At 44.6% G+C, this 17,100-nt stretch overlaps 1 protein-coding gene across 1 annotated transcript in view; it reads left to right on the top strand.

Moving 5' to 3' along the window:
- The window catches only part of LOC138666477 (oocyte zinc finger protein XlCOF6-like), a 34,479-nt gene extending 18,971 nt beyond the window's left edge, over positions 1-15,508 (top strand). Inside the window, exon 6 of the mRNA XM_069754697.1 lies at positions 13,700-15,508. Coding sequence (XP_069610798.1) covers positions 13,700-15,222 — 1,523 coding nt within the window. The 3' untranslated portion in view covers positions 15,223-15,508. The remainder of the gene's footprint in view (positions 1-13,699) is intronic.
- The last annotated feature ends 1,592 nt before the right edge of the window (positions 15,509-17,100 follow it).

Below are 17,100 nucleotides of genomic sequence, written 5' to 3'. Positions count from 1 at the left end.
ACACAGCCCATTCTGACGTCTGTGTTCTTGCCTTTCAGCTCTGGTCAAAGTCCTATCGCACTGCATAGGCTCAGGTTCATGCTCAGATAATACCGCCAAATGGTGCACAGATTTCCGCTCGCGCAAGCGTCGACCGATCTGAATGGCCAAAGACATAGACTCATTCAGACCAGCAGGCATAGGAAATCCCACCATGACATCCTTAAGGGCTTCAGAGAGACCCTTTCTGAAAATAGCTGCCAGCGCACATTCATTCCATTGAGTGAGCACGGACCAATTTCTAAACTTCTGACAATAAATCTCTATCTCATCCTGACCCTGACAGAGCCAGCAAATTTTTCTCTGCCTGATCCACTGAATTAGGTTCGTCGTACAGCAATCCGAGCGCCAGAAAAAACGCATCAATATTACATAATGCAGGATCTCCAGGCGCAAGGGAAAATGCCCAGTCTTGAGGGTCGCCACGTAATAAAGAAATAATGATCTTAACTTGTTGTACTGGGTCACCAGAGGAGCGGGGTTTCAAAGCCAGAAATAGTTTACAATTATTTTTAAAATTCAAAAACTTTGCTCTATCTCCAGAAAATAACTCAGGAATAGGAATCTTAGGTTCTAACATAGGATTCTGAACCACTAAATCTTGAATATTCTGTACATTTATAGCGAGATTATCCATCAAAGAGAACAGACCTTGAATGTCCATGTCCACACCTGTGTTCTGAATCACCCTGATGTAAAGGGGAAAAGAAAGACAGAACACAGTGCAAAGAAAAAAAAATGGTCTCAGAACTTCTCTTTTCCCTCTATTGAGAAGCATTAGTACTTTGGGCCTCCAGTACTGTTATGAACAGGTAATTCAGAACCACAATGGACATTGAAGTTCAGAGCACACAAAGTGACCAGACAATGACCAAAAACAAAGGACGAGCTCTGAGACGTGGAAACTCTGCTGACCGCAATCCCTAATCCTATCACACCACACTAGAGGTAGCCGTGGATTGCGCCTAACGCTCCCTATGCAACTCGGCACAGCCTGAGAAACTAACTAGCCTTGAAGATAGAAAAATAAGCCTACCTTGCCTCAGAGAAATTCCCCAAAGGAAAAGGCAGCCCCCCACATATAATGACTGTGAGTAAGATGAAAATACAAACACAGGGATGAAATAGATTTAGCAAAGTGAGGCCCGACTTACTGAATAGACCGAGGATAGGAAAGATAGCTTTGCGGTCAACACAAAAAAATACAAACAACCACGCAGAGGGGCAAAAAGACCCTCCGCACCGACTAACGGTACGGAGGTGCTCCCTCTGCGTCTCAGAGCTTCCAGCAAGCAAGAAAAACCAATAAAGCAAGCTGGACAGAAAAAATAGCAAACAAAAAATAACACAAGCAAAACTTAGCTTATGCAGGATAGACAGGCCACAGGAACGATCCAGGAGGAAGCAAGACCAATACTAGAACATTGACTGGAGGCCAGGATCAAAGCACCAGGTGGAGTTAAATAGAGCAGCACCTAACGACTTAACCTCATCACCTGAGGAAGGAAACTCAGAAGCCGCAGTACCACTCTCATCCACCAAAGGAAGCCCACAGACAGAACCAGCCGAAGTACCACTCTCGACCACAGGAGGGAGCTTGGCCACAGAATTCACAACACACACCCATCCTCAAAAAGCTCACCCTTAACCCATCCTCTGTGTCCAGCTATCACTCCATATCATTTCTCCCCTATGCCTCCAGATTACTGGAACAACACGTCCAATTTGAACTGTCCTTCCACCTCTCCTCTTGCTCCCTCTTTGATGGCTTATAATCTGGCTTCAGACCTCAACTTTCCACTGAAACTCCCCTGACTAAAGTCACCAACAACCTACTAACGCCAAATAAAAGCGACACAAGTTTGTCATGCTCCTTCTCCCGGACCTGTCATCTGCCCTTGAAACAGTGGACCATTCCCTCTTAGGCTACTTTCACACATCAGGTTTTTGCCATCAGGCACAATCAGGCGAATTTTGAAAAAAAAATGATCCGGCAAAAGTTGCCACCAGATCCGTTTTTTTCTCACAGACTTATATTAGCGACGGATGGCCTCACGTTTCATCCGTTCTTTGCCGGAACCGTCATATTAGCTTTCCAGCAGCCGGAGAAAATGTACATAGGAATGTTGTTTTCTGTACGGCGAAAAAACACCCAGCGACTGACCCAGCAAAAGGAGGATGAAATGTGAGGTAAAATGATGAATCCGGTTTTTCATGCCTTTTTTCCATTCAAATCATGCATTTTCCATTCTCCACTCTCTCTCTCTCTCTTGTGAAAGTAGCCTTACTACAGACTTTGTGATCTGCTGACATTACAGGCATGGCCCTTTGTTGGATCTCCTCGTACCTAACAGACAGGACATTCAATGTCTCCCACTCACACACACCACCTCCTTATCTCGCCTGCTATGGGTCGGTGTCCACCAAGGTTCAGTTGTAGGGCTGGGCACTATGCTTAGGGTGTGCATGCGCTCCTTCTTAAAGGGACCAACCGCCCGTGTCAACCTAAGGTGTCTCCCTGTAGCTGGGTGACACCTATTTAAGGCTTCTCCTCCAATATGGGAGGTGCCTGAGCTCTGAACTACGATGTTAGTTTGCCTTGCAGTCTTGCTAGTTGTCAGATTTCCCAGGTTCCCTCATCTGCTTGTCTAACCTGTACCTGTCTGTGCCCTTATGTCCATCAGCTGGTCCAGGCCGCACCTGCCAGTGCTTTTCTGTTCCTCAGCTGGTCCCATCTGCACCCGTGGTTCCAGTGTCCTTACAGTGCCTATCAGCATTCTTCATGCCTCCTTCAGGCAGTAGCAGACTTCCCGCTGTAGGGAGTCAACTGCCAACTTTTGTAGGTCAGCCATGGAGTAGCACCTGGTGCCAGCTCATTATCCATCCTTGGGTCTCAGTTTTCGCCTGCTGCCACTTATCTGAGTTGGGATTTGGTAGGTCACCTAGTTAGGCCCTTCCAGGCTTTCAGAGGGATATGGCACAGTGCTTTCACCACCTTGCCTGTTACAGTGTATATCTGCTGGGTTGGGTGTAGTGGAAGAGGTGTCGGTCCCCGCTATACTAATTCTACTCTATTGCAATTAATGCCACTTTGTTGGTGCCTGCCACTAATTTTTGTAAAAATGTAGAATACTGGTTGGGTCTTACGTGTTGCCTGTAGCAGTAGGCCTTCAAGACCGTCGGGCCTCCACTTCATTGAAGTCACCCACCTGTGTTACTACTATCCTTACATTTTTCTGACAATGGTATTCAACAAAACTGATATTTGTGCCACCAGAGAGTTGCTGAGCATGAAAGCAGGTTGTGCTGTTGTATGTGGTTTCAAGGCTCCCAGCACAGGAGGCCTACACGGATCGGAGGGGACATGTTGTGGATTGCTTTGTAGATCAGTGTTAGTAGTTTGAACTGGATTCGTTGGGGAATTGGGAGCCAATGGAGGCATTTGCAGAGGGGTGAAGCAGGGGAGTTGCGAGGAGAGAGGTGGATTAGCCAAACAGCAGAGTTAAGGACAGACTGGAGTGGTGCAAGGATGTTAGCAGGGAGGCCACACATTGAAATATTCTCTCATCTCTGCCCTGGTTACATATGCTATACATAAGGACAAGGATGTAATGAATAGTTAAAAAACGGACTAAAATGATTATACTGCCAGAAACAATTAGATTGATCACATAAGGTACTATTAACTTTTTACTCCTCAGGAACACTTTAACCCCTTAACGACCGCCGATACGCCTTTTAACGGCGGCAGTTAAGGGTACTTAAAACAGCGCCACTAATTAACGGCGCTGTGGATAAAGTGAATAGCACCCCCCAGAGTCGAATTTTCTTTGGGGTCTCGGTTGCCGGGGGTAGCCGAGACCCCAGAGAACATGATTCGGGGGTTTTTACCGACCCCCCCCTAGTGCGATCGCCGGTAATTAAGGAGGAGTTGGGGCTAAAATTAGGGTTGGGGCTAAATTTAGGGTTAGGGTTGGGGCTAAATTTAGGGTTAGGGCCAGGGTTAGGCTTCTTTAACACTTGCGTCGGTACCGGGCCGTCGAAATGCGTTGGCACGACGTACCGACGCACGTTGTGAAAATTGTGCATAACGTGGGCGACGGATGCAGTTTTTCAACGCATCCGCTGCCCGGTCTATGTCCTGGGAAGGAGGGGGCGGAGTTACGGTCACGCATGTGTGGTTGGAAATGGCGGTCACGACGTACAAAAAAGTTACATTGAACTTTTTTGTGACGACGGTCCACCAAAACACAACGGATCCAGTGCACGACCGACGCGACGTGTGGCCATCCGTCGCGATCCATCAGCAATACAAGTCTATGGGCAAAAAATGCATCCTGCGGGCACATTTGCAGGATCCGGTTTTTGTCCAAAACGACGGATTGCGACGGATGCCACACGACACAAATGTGAAAGTAGCCTTAGGGTTAGGGCTTGGGTTGGGGCTAAAGTTAGGGTTAGGGTTGGGCTAGGGTTAGGGTTGGAGCTAAATTTAGGGTTAGGGTTATGGCTAAAGTTAGGGCTAGGGTTGCGGCTATAGTTTGGGTTAGAGTTGGGATTAGGGTTAGGGTTTGGATTAGGGTTAGTATTAGGGTTAGTGTTGGCATTAGGGTTACGCTTGGGATTAGGGTTACGTTTGTGTTATGATTAGGCAATTCAGTACCACAGTGAACATAGAGGTCAGAGCACATACAGTGATCTGACAATAATCCAAAAACATAGAACGAGCTCTGAGACGTGGGAACTCTGTTGACCGCAATCCCTGATCCTCTCCAACAACACTAGAGGCAGCCGTGGATTGCGCCTAACGCTACCTATGCAACTCGGCACAGCCAGAGAAACTAGCTAGCCTGAAGATAGAAAATAAGCCTACCTTGCCTCAGAGAAATACCCCAAAGGAAAAGGCAGCCCCCCACATATAATGACTGTGAGAAAAGATGAAAAGACAAATGTAGAGATGAAATAGATTTAGCAAAGTGAGGCCCGACTTTCTGAACAGAGCGAGGATAGGAAAGGAAACTTTGCGGTCAACACAAAACCCTAAAAACCACGCAAAGGGGGCAAAAAGACCCTCCGTACCGAACTAACGGCACGGAGGTACACCCTCTGCGTCCCAGAGCTTCCAGCAAACAAATAGATAAGCTGGACAGAAGAAAAGCAAACAAAATAGCAAAGGAAAACTTAGCTATGCAGAGCAGCAGGCCACAGGAACGATCCAGGAGGAAAACAAGTCCAATACTGGAACATTGACAGGAAGCCAGGATCAAAGCACTAGGTGGAGTTAAGTAGAGCAGCCCCTAACAACCTCACCACAACACCTGAGGGAGGAAACTCAGAAGCCGCAGTACCACTTCCCTCCACCAACGGAAGCTCACAGAGAGAATCAGCCGAAGTACCACTTGTGACCACAGGAGGGAGCTCTGCCACAGAATTCACAACAGGTTTGGGATTAGGGCTAAGGTTGGGATTAGGGTTAGGTTTGAGGTTAGGGTTGAGATTAGGATTAGGGGTGTGTTGGATTTAGGGTTTTGATTAGGGTTATGATTAGGGTTTTGGGGTTAGGGTTGTGATTATCGTTAGGGTAGTGATTAGGATTATGGATCGGGTTGGGATTAGGATTAGGGGTGTATTGGGGTTAGGGTTGGAGTTAGAATTGGGGGGTTTCCACTTTTTAGGTACATCAGGGGGTCTCCAAACACGACAGCCAATTTTCCACTCAAAAAGTCAAATGGTGCTCCCGCCCTTCTGAGCTCTGCCGTGTGCCCAAACAGTGGTTTACCCCCACATATGGGGCATCAGCGTACTCAGGATAAATTGGACAACAACTTTTGGAGTCCAATTTCTCCTGTTACCCTTGTGAAAATAAAAACTTGGGGGCTACAAAATCTTTTTTGTGGAAAAAAAATATTTTTTATTTTCACGACTGTGCATTATAAACTTCTGTGAAGCACTTGGGCATTCAAAGTTCTCACCACACATCTAGAGAAGTTCATTGGGGGGTCTAGTTTCCCTGATATCTTATTAAATGAATCTACCGACTCTCCCTTCTGTGCTGCTGAATGTGCTCATATGGTCCGTACAAGACCAGGTCTAGTCTTTTGGGCCAAAATTCACTTTTATGATCGACAACATTGAATGTGCAGTGAGGGCCAAGTGTGAATTTCTGTACAATAGTAGCAGAGTATCCCTTTATCCTGACCCTGAAACATATGTTGTTAAGGGTGCAACAGAGAATAAAAAATGTCTTTCCCCGGACATCCCTCATGACAGCACGTCAGGAGGTAGTCCCGTATATCCTCTAGGGACCGGAAACAAACAAGAGGTTAAAAGCCCCGCTTCCACCCCAACCCCAGTGTTTTTCCTGTTCCTAGCAGTACAGCATGCAAGAGGATCGCAGGAGCGCGATACTTACCGGAGCTCAGTGGGACTGGATCTCTTTCCTTCCTGCTGTCAAGAGGCTCCATCGCTGATACCTCACTGGGTGGGGGTCACTCAGCATGTCGGTGGAGCAGGGGAGCTTCCGGTCACATGGTGAACATAGGTTCCATCGGGGAACGTGATTCCGGCCGGACGCCATTTGAGGATGCACAGTTCCGGTTTAGAGGGACACTTCCAATTGGGACGGCGCAGCGTGGGTTCCAATCAGGAACACATGAGGGCTATCGGGGTAATCTGGAGGCCATCTGGACAAGGTAAGACCCCTTAAAAAGGTACTCACAGGACGGGTGATGTGCACAGTCTGAACCATGGAGGTTAATCCATCTCGCTCAGAAGCACCAGCCGAGCAGTACTTGGCAAGCGTAAGTGCCCCCATAGTGCCTGCTTTATCTCATGTTAGTAGTCACTTAGTTAAAGGGGAAATGTTCAATTTTGTGTGTTAAGATAAAGGGACCCCCTTAAGATCCAGCTCTTCTTCCCGTAAAAGGATGTGAAGATGCCCGCATTGCAACACTAAATTAGCGGACTCATACACAAAACAATTATGTCCAGAGTGTGTTGCAAAATTCCTAAAAGAGTAACAGGCGTCCTTCCTGATAGGTATGCGGGTCATTATCAGGGAAGAAGTCCAGAACACCGTTGCTAATCTTGTGCTTCCACAGCCAGATCTGAGCACCTCCCGTCACAAGAGAGCCCGATGGGAGATGGAGGAATCCTCAGAGGAAGCGTACCCTTACTTGAACTACTCAGAGGAAGAAGCTGAAGCCGAGGAAGAATGTTTTTCCCAAAGGCCATCCAAGGAGAGGAAAAAGTATTTTTTTTCTCATCCGAAGATAGACGTCTTATTGAAAGTGGTGAGAGCAACCATGAAGATTGAAGAAACAGAGGTCCCTTGCACGGTCCAGGACAAGATGTTCAGCGGTCTCAGAATACAAAGAAATAGTATTTCCAGTCAACCAGCATATTAGAGCCAGGATCCTGGAAGAATGGGAAGATACGGGGAAGCACTTGGTCATCCTTCGTGACTTTAAAGCCCATCTTCCTTTTGATCTTTCAGAAATCAAAGAATGGAAAGATATCCCTAAGGTGGACATTCCTATCACCAGAGTGACAAGAAAGACCGCTATACCATTTGAGGATTCTTCCTGCCTACGGGACGCCATGGGCAGGAAGGCAGAAGGTCTGTTGAGAAGAAGCTGGGAGTCCATGGCGGCGATTATTAACACCAACATAGCAGCCACCTCGGTAGCTAGGTCCATGTGCGTCTAGATTGACAACTGTCCATCCAGATAAAATTCAACACCCCTAGAGAGGCTATAGCAGAATCTATCCCCATGTTAAAAATGGTGACACAATTTATGGCGGACGCTTCAGCAGAGTCTAATATTTGCGGCTAGAAGTAACGTACTATCCAACTCGGCACGGTGGGCCATATGGCTTAAAACATGGTCAGGGGATAGACAATCCAAAAGCAAGCTCTGCTCTATCCCTTTCTCAGGAACACATGTCTTCGGTCCTGTACAGGGTGATATTTTAGAGAGGGCCGCTGATGACAAAAGGGGGTTGCTGGAGGAAAAAAACTAAAGGTTCTAGGCAGGACTGTAAGGGAAAGGGTAAGGCAGGCAGGTGGAGTTACCCCAAGGGAGGTAAGGGTAAAGTCACCCAATCTTCCTCCACCGCACATAGGTCTTGACACCAGGAAAGTACGAGGGAGACTGCAGTTTTTTCAAACAGAGTGGGGGGCCATAACCAGCAACAAGTGGATCCTGCGAACCATAGGAGAAGGTAACAGGATAGAGTTTGCCCATCTCCCTCCCCATTGGTTTTGCATCACCAATCTCCAATCCCTTTCTGCGCAAGGCAGGCTCTGGACAGATGTCAGAAATCTCTTAGAATTGGGGGTGGTCGAGCCGGTACCTATTGTAGAACATCATAAGGGCCACTACTCCTCTCTATTCTCCATAAAAAAGCCTTCAGGCAAATATTGCACCATCATAAATCTAAAACCACTGAATCAGTGGGTAAGATACAAAAGATTTAAAATGGAGACCATAAAATCTGCCATCCAACTGATAGAGACAACACCATGTGCACTTTAAATCTAAGAGATGCGTTTTATCATGTGCCAAATCACCCAGACCACCGCCAATATCTGAGGTTTGCTCTACACCATTACGATTCAAACCATCATTTCCAGTTCACATGCCTCCCATTTGGCCTATTCTCAGCCCCGCGCATCTTTACGAAAATAATGACAGAGGTGGCAACCTTTCTGAGGAAACAAGGAATAGTTGTGGTCCCCTACCTGGATGAATCCTGCTGGTAGCAGACATGGCTGTACACCTCAGACAACAGCTATCCCGCACTATATAAAAGTTCTGGAGGACCTAGGGTGGCAAATAAACTGGGAAAAATCTGATTTACATCCAGGGACCCAGGTGGTGTTCTTAGGGGTCCTCCTTGATTCCCATCGCAGGATGTCCTACCTACCCCACGTGAAGCAAGAGGAGATCAGAAGCAGGATCTGTGCATTACAGAGGAAAAAGATGAGCTCCATCAGATACACCATGAGGATCCTAGGACTGATGACATCCTACATCCCAAGTGTATGTTGGAGTCAGGCCCACTGAAGTCACCTTCAAAGTGCAGTCCTTGCATCCTGGAACAGGCATCCCTCAGGCCTAGGCAAAAAGATGGCGGTCCCCACTGGTCTAAAACATTCCCTGTCATGGTGGACATCCAAGGACAATCTCGGAAGAGGAGTGTCTTGTATTGTTTACCCCTGCATCTGGATTACCACTGATGCAAGTTTGAGCGGATGGGGTGCAGAGGTAGAGGTTCGTTTTCTACAGGGCACATGGGGCCCAAAAGACCGGAGAAGATCCTCCAATTAGAGATTGCTAAAAGCTGTATGGGAGACTCTGCAATGCTGTCAGGACACGGTCCGAGATCGACACGTAAAAGTCCTGTCGAACAATATCTTAGCAGTTTCCTACTTGTGACGCCAGGGAGGCCAACTCCTGCAGACCTTAGCCAAAAATATTTTTCAGTGGGCGGAAAGAAACGTCCTGTCCATTTCCGCCATGCACTTGAAAGGTTCCGAGAACATAACGGCAGATTATCTCAGCAGGCAGAAACTTTGGTCCTCAGAGTGGGAACTGAACCCAGAGGTATTCCACCAGCTGACCCAGAGATGGGGACCACCACATGTAGACCTATTTGCAACCCGGAAAAACGCGAAGGTGGCAAGATTATTCTCCATAAATCCAGCCGACAGCCCAGAAGGCATAGATGCCCTATCTCAGAGTTGGGAAGAAGGTCTTATTTACGCATTCCCTGCTTTTCCCCTCATACAGAGAATACTGAGAAAAATCAAAGAAGATCAGGCCACAGTGATATTGGTAGCTCCCTTCTGGCCGAAGAGGATTTGGTTTCCAATGTTGCACCGCATGACTCTGGAAGATCCAGTTCCACTTCCAGACAGACCCGATCTGCTGTCGCAAGGTCCCCTCTGGTACCAACACCCTCGTCTTCTGTGCCTGCTGGCCTGGATCCTGAACAGAAGATCCTAAGTTCCAGAGGATTGTCAGACAGGGTGATAGCTACTATTCAGGCGAGTAGGAAACCAATAACATCAGCGATCTATTCCAAGATATGGAAGAGGTTTTGTTCTTACGTTGGCGAATCTACTTTGAGCACAGTCCGCCCAGACATTCCCAGAACATTGGACTTCCTCCAGGAGGGATTTGAGATGGGCTCAATGCCTACTACACTCAAGGTGCCAATCTCTACCCTTAGTGCCTTCATGGACCTTTCCTTTAGCGGACCACCCTTGGGAGGCAAGGTTCTCTCGAGCCATTACCAGATTGACCCACAGTCAGAGAAACTGTGCCTTCGTGGGACCTAAATCTTGTGTTAATTACCCTGTGCAGATCCCCCATGAGCCCCAAGAAAAATCCAGCATCAACTTCCTCTCTATGAAGATGGCATTCCTGGTGGCAGTTACCTCGGCAAAACGTTTGGGTGAATTATAGGCACTGTCAGTCAGGGATCCCTACTTACAGATCATAGAGGATCGGTTAATATTTAGGTTTGACCCATCCTTTTTACCGAAGATAGCGTCAGAGTCAAATTTGAGCCAAGAGATTATTCTTCCATCTTTTTGTCATCTTCCAAAAAACGAGAAGGAAAGACTGTTCCACACACTAGACATGAGAACAGCATTGATGCGCTATGTAGAGATCACAGCTTCTTGGAGACAGGATTCGAACCTCTTCTTGCAATATACTGGGAAAAATAACTTTGTCTAGGTTGATTACGTCCACCATAGCACTAGCATATGAGTCAGAGAAAAAAGATCCCATGCTTAAAATTAAAACCCACTCTACAGGAACAATTTCTGTTTCCTTGGCTGAAAGGGCAGGGGCTTCCATAGACCAGATTTTCAGGGCAGCAACTTGGTCCAATTTAACAACCTTCTGTAGACATTATAAGTTAGATGTGATATCAGATCTTCAATTGTCCTACGGATGAAAGGTCGTACAGGCAGTGGTCCCACCATAGAATGCCATTTATTTGATATTTCTCCTGACGTGCTCTTATGAGTGACGTCCTGGGAAAATACAAATTAGACCTACCGGTAATTATATTTCCAGTAGTCCATCATGACCGCACCATTACATTCCCTCCCCTTAACTTTGAAACTAATGCGAGTTAACATTTGTGTGTAAGAGTTAAATAAAATAGAGTTGCATCCATCCTGGTTTAGTGATTGATAAGACACTGGGGTTTTGGTGGAAAGGGGGGGCTTTTAACCTCTTGTGTGTTTCCTGTCCCTACACGGGACTACCTCCTGACGTGCTGTCATGATGGACTCCTGGAAGTATAATTACCAGTAGGTCTAATTTGCTTTTTTTTTACAGTTTCATTTTGTATGATAGTTTTATTGTGGTGGGATCGGCCTGCCTCACTTATGTGAGTTTTCAATTCCCAGGTATCTTTAAAAAAGGTCTCCATTTCCTCTGCCAAATGCCAGAGATCTGACACCTTAGCTCTGCACTATTATAAAAAGTTCTCTTTAAATGTCTAATATATCTTCATGATATTCCTCTGACAGAAAATATTGTCCTTTACAATAGTTTAGATTGCCAAGAGCCACCGAGACCCAAACTGTAATTACCCCAGAGAGGTTTCACCTCTATTTACTAATTTCTTACTAATGAAGACTGTTGAGTTTGATCATTTCAGTAGATGTGTTGTTGTATATAATCAATTTTGGACTACAGTAGTTAGTGTCCAAAATAGTGTTTAAGCCCCTTAACTCCCAGAGCTTTTTTTTGGTTTTGTGTTTTCATTTTTCGCTCACCTCCTTCCCAGAGCCATAACTTTTTTTATTTTTCCATCAATATGGCCATGAGAGGGCTTATTTTTTGCGGGACGAGTTGTACTTTTCAACAACACCATTGGTTTTACCATGTCATGTACTAGAGAACAAAAAAAAATTCAAAGTGCTGTGAAATTGCAATAAAAGTGCAATCCCACACTTGTTTTTTGTTTGGCTTTTTTCCTAGGTTCACTGAATGCTAAAACCGATCTGCTATTATGATTCTCCAGGTAATTACAAGTTCATAGACACCAAACATGTCTAGGTTATTTTTTATCTAAGTGGTAAAAAAAAAATCCAAACTTTGCTAAAGAAAAACAAATTGTGCAGTTTTCCGAGACCCGTAATGTCTCAATTTTTCGTGATCTGGGGTTGAGTGAAGGCTTATTTTTTTGCATGCCAAACGTACATCTTTAATGATACCATTTTGTTGCAGATACGTTCTTTTGATCGCCCGTTACTGCATTTTAATGCAATGTTGCGGCGACCAACAAAACGTAATTCTGGTATTTTTAAGTTTTTTCTCACTACGCTGTTTAGTGATCAGGTTAATCCCTTTTGTTATTGATATATCAGGTGATTCTGAACGTGGCTTTACCAAATAAGTGTAGGGTTTTTTCTTTTTTTATTTATTTTGAATGGTGCAAAAGGGGGGTGATTTGAACTTTTTATATTTTTTATTTTTTTCATATTTTTTTTAAACTTTTTTTACTTTTGCCATGCTTCAATAGCCTTCATGGGAGCTACATAGGGGAGATGCTCAGATTGCCCCTATGTAGCTGAATTCCAGCATTGCTATGAGTGCCAACCACAGGGTGGCGCTCACAGCAATCTGGTATCAACAACCACAGAGGGCTTTAGGAGACCTCTGGTTGTTATGCCGACGTACCACTGACTATTCCGTCCGATGGTAGAAAGGGGTTAACCTCGTCCCCTAGCCAGTTGTGCCACTTTATGAGGTGATCATTTTGGAATTCTTCACAAAAGATAGGAAACAAGTGGACCTTACAAATTATTTTCAAAATTCTCTTGAATTTCCTGGTTCCCATGTCTCTTCCATTACCAGCGCTGCCTGCAGACTGAATAAGGCGCTCCTGGTGACAGAAGCAGACGTTGCAGGAGCAGATCACATAGGAGATGGGACACACTATGTGCAGAAAACCTAATGTGACGAAAGTGCAGAAAACGCGAGCAGTACAAATTCCCATAAAGTGTTGCCATATTGGGAAATAAAACATTGAATGAATCAATCATTAGAAGTAGGGAATATTTTTGCTTCAAAGACACTTTGCTAATATCTGTAATCAGTGGATGTTGGAGAGTGAAAATTGCACATTTGCCTTTTTTATTAACCAACACATAGTGCCCAGATTGTGCTTCAGGAGAAACACACCATAAATTAAGTGGGTTCTTCTCAATATAGAAATGACAAACACATGGATGCTAAATCTGATTTGGGCACAATTCAAGGCCCAGAGGCGAGGGGGGGGATTTGACTTTGGAAGAGCGGATATTGCTGGATTGGTTTATGGAAGCCATGTTGCTTTTCAAGAGCCTTTGAGCCACTAATATGGTGGAACCCTCTGTTTTACCACTGACAGATGATGGACCTGAATGGGTGACTTGTTTTTTTGTGAGATGAGTAAACATTTTTATTAGTATTATTTTAGTCTACATAACATTGTTTGGTGCCTTTTTATTCCATATTTGGGAGGAAGAATATTTAAAATTTTTTACATAACTTGCTATTTTTACTGACAGTTTAATTGGAACTTTTCAAAAATATCAAATTTAAGGGTATTTTATTCAAAAATAAATATTTTTTTTTTTTCTTGGTAGATGACTGTACCAGGAGATCAGAGGGAAAGCTGACATCTTCAATTTTTAAATCAGATGATCTTGAGATTCCACAGGATACAACTGAAGTGAGTGCCATTACTCCAGATATACAATCATCACTTCAGAGCAAAGATCTGTCATCTGATCCTTTGAAACAGGCCCTGTCTTCTGATTCAGTACCAACTACTAAGGAAAATCAAAGTTACAAAATAAAAATTCAAAAACAAACTGCTCCTAAAGCAAAAAATACATTTTCAGTTTCAGAATGTGGAAATAGTTTTCCCGTTGAAAAGTCTTTTCTTAAACATCAAAAAATTCACACAGCGAAGAATAACTTTTCTTGTTCCAAATGTGGGAAATGGTTTAACCAGAAAGCGCAACTTGGTAGCCACTGGAGAACTCACACAGGGGAGAAGCCTTTTTCATGTTCAGAATGTGGGAAATGTTTTGACAGGAAAGCACAACTTGATAACCACTGGAGAACTCACACAGGGGAGAAGCCTTTTTCATGTTCAGAATGTGGGAAATGTTTTAATGTGAAAGCGCAACTTGATAACCACCGGAGAACTCACACAGGGGAGAAGCCTTTTTCATGTTCAGAATGTGGGAAATGTTTTAAACTGAAACCGCAACTTGATAACCACTGGAGAACTCACACAGGGGAGAAGCCTTTTTCATGTTCAGAATGCGAGAAATGTTTTAATGTGAAAGTGCAACTTGATAACCACCGGAGAACTCACACAGGGGAGAAGCCGTTTTCATGTTTAGAATGTGGGAAATGTTTTCGAGATAAATCAGCTCTTTTTAAACATCAAAGAACTCACACAGGGGAGAAGCCTTTTTCATGTTCAGAATGTGGGAAATGTTTTAACAGGAAAGCACATTGTGCTAGCCACCAGAGAACTCACACAGGGGAGAAGCCTTTTTCATGTTCAGAATGTGGGAAATGTTTTAGGGATAAATCAGCTCTTTTTATACATCAAAAAACTCACACAGGGGAGAAGCCTTTTTCATGTTCAGAATGTGGGAAATGTTTTAAGGTGAAAGTGCAACTTGATAACCACCAGAGAACTCACACAGGGGAGAAGCGTTTTTCATGTTCAGAATGTGGGAAATATTTTTACCAAAAAGTGGACCTTGTTAGGCACATGAGAACCCACACAGGGGAGAAGCCTTTTTCATGTTCAGAATGTGGGAAACATTTTTACCAAAAAGTGGACCTTGTTAGGCACGTGAGACTCCACACAGGGGAAAAGCCTTTTTCATGTTCAAAATGTGGGAAATATTTTTACCGAAAAGTGGACCTTGTTAGGCACGTGAGAACCCACACAGGGGAGAAGCCTTTTTCATGTTCAGAATGTGGGAAATATTTTTACCAAAAAGTGGAACTTGTTAGGCATGTGAGAACCCACACAGGGGAGAAGCCTTTTTCATGTTCAGAATGTGGGAAATGTTTTAACACGAAATGGCATCTTGATAGGCATGTGAGAACCCACACAAGGGAGAATTCTTTTTCATGTTAAGAATATGGGAAATGTTTTAATTAGAAATCAGAACATGTTAGTCATGAGACAATTCATGCAGGTTATAAGCCTTTTTTTCTGTTCACAATGTGGGAAATGTTTTACACAGAAATCAACCTTTAATAAACTTCCGAAAGGTCACACAGGAGAGAAGCCTTTTTCATGTTCAGAATGTTAGAAAAGATAACTGAAAATTGTATTTTCTTAAAGGGATTATCCACTAGTAGGACAACCCCTTGTTATTCCTCATGTTTGGTCTTTTTAAAATAAAAACACTCATACTCTCGTTCCTTTATAGCTGTGTTCCAGCGGTGTCGGGACTCGCATTCTGTGCAACAGCTCACTGACGAGGTACAGAGATTAGAGGATTATGTCATATAAGGCATGGGCCATCATAATGCTCATAAACAAACACTGGAGTTTCACAGCCAACAGATAAGCAGTCTGTTTAATATGGTTGAAGACCAAGAAAATCACAGTAATATCCAAATAAGGTGTATACCTGAAAGCATCAATACACAAGCGCTTATGCCAACACTGCAGACATTATTCTATAATATCCTTGGTGCTCCTATTGATAAGGAGCTGGAGATCGACAGGTCCATATTAAATTCAATGGAAAACGCATACAATTGCCCACAGATCTATCCTGAATGACACTTGCTAAAAGAAGGGTATTGAAACCACTACTTGATGCCCTTTAAGGTACCGTCACACTAAGCGACGCTGCAGCGATACCGACAACGATCCGGATCGCTGCAGCGTCGCTGTTTGGTCGCTGGATAGCTGTCACACAGACAGCTCTCCAGCGACCAACCATGCCGGTAACCAGGGTAAACATCGGGTTACTAAGCGCAGGGCCGCGCTTAGTAACCCGATGTTTACCCTGGTTACCATCGTTAAAGTAAAAAAAACAACCACTACATACTTACCTACCGCTGTCTGTCCCCGGCGCTGTGCTTCTCTGCCACAGGTGTTTTAATTACAGCAGGTCCAATACCCCTCCATAGAGAGAGAGAATTTTAGTCTAGGAAGAGGTTTCACATGTACCCATTCAGATGGAGACGTTTATTCTCAGCGAGGTAAGGCAAGCGTAGGACCTGGTATAAGAGAGATGCCGTAAAGTGGCTACCAGGTACACATAAAATTGGCCATTTTTATGCGCTAAACGCTCTCATTTTTCATATTTCTAGTGCAGTAATGCAGTTCAAATTTCGTATTTCAAGTTTGTATGTTCTAGTGCTGCAGTGTGCTGCCTTATTTATTTAACTATATACGAGTTGGCGACTCTAGGTTCAGCACCTGTTCACACTTAGTCTATGTTTGGATTTGCAGGTCAGGTTTTTGAAATGAATTCCTACTGCCAGCAGGCTTTCTGCTCCAGCATCTGGCTCCAGCACAAAGAATCTCTTGCGGTCCGGGTTGAGCACTTCTGGGTCGCGGTCAGCGTGTATTCCATGGTGGAACGCACAAAGTATGCAGATGAAGCAAGGATCCTCGTCTGATGGGTATTATGTAAATAGGGTTCTAAATGTCTGTAGGCTGCCCTATTGTATGCTTGGACATGGAGGAATCTGTCAAAGGTGAGGTTACTTATGAACAAGGCCAGGGCACATGAATAGAAGGGTTAATGAGATGCCCACTGTCAGCCCCTTACCCCACACATAGAAACACCTGGCATATACTGTGTATTCTAGGGGAGAAAATCCACCTCTGCAACACCTAAAAGGGATGGCAAGAAAGCAGGGAAGTCTAGAAGATGTGCTCTTTGCAGTACTAAGCTGCCAGACACCTGGCAAAAACATCTATGCAAACCTTGCACCTCAATGGTCATCAGGGAGGAGCACTATGCAGGTGGAGGAAACCAGATTCCTCACT

This window comes from Ranitomeya imitator, chromosome 2 (genome assembly GCF_032444005.1).
Source record: "Ranitomeya imitator isolate aRanImi1 chromosome 2, aRanImi1.pri, whole genome shotgun sequence".
NCBI lineage: Eukaryota > Metazoa > Chordata > Amphibia > Anura > Dendrobatidae > Ranitomeya > Ranitomeya imitator.
Note: the sequence above shows the minus strand (reverse complement) of the source record. Positions and strands in the feature narration are given on the sequence as shown.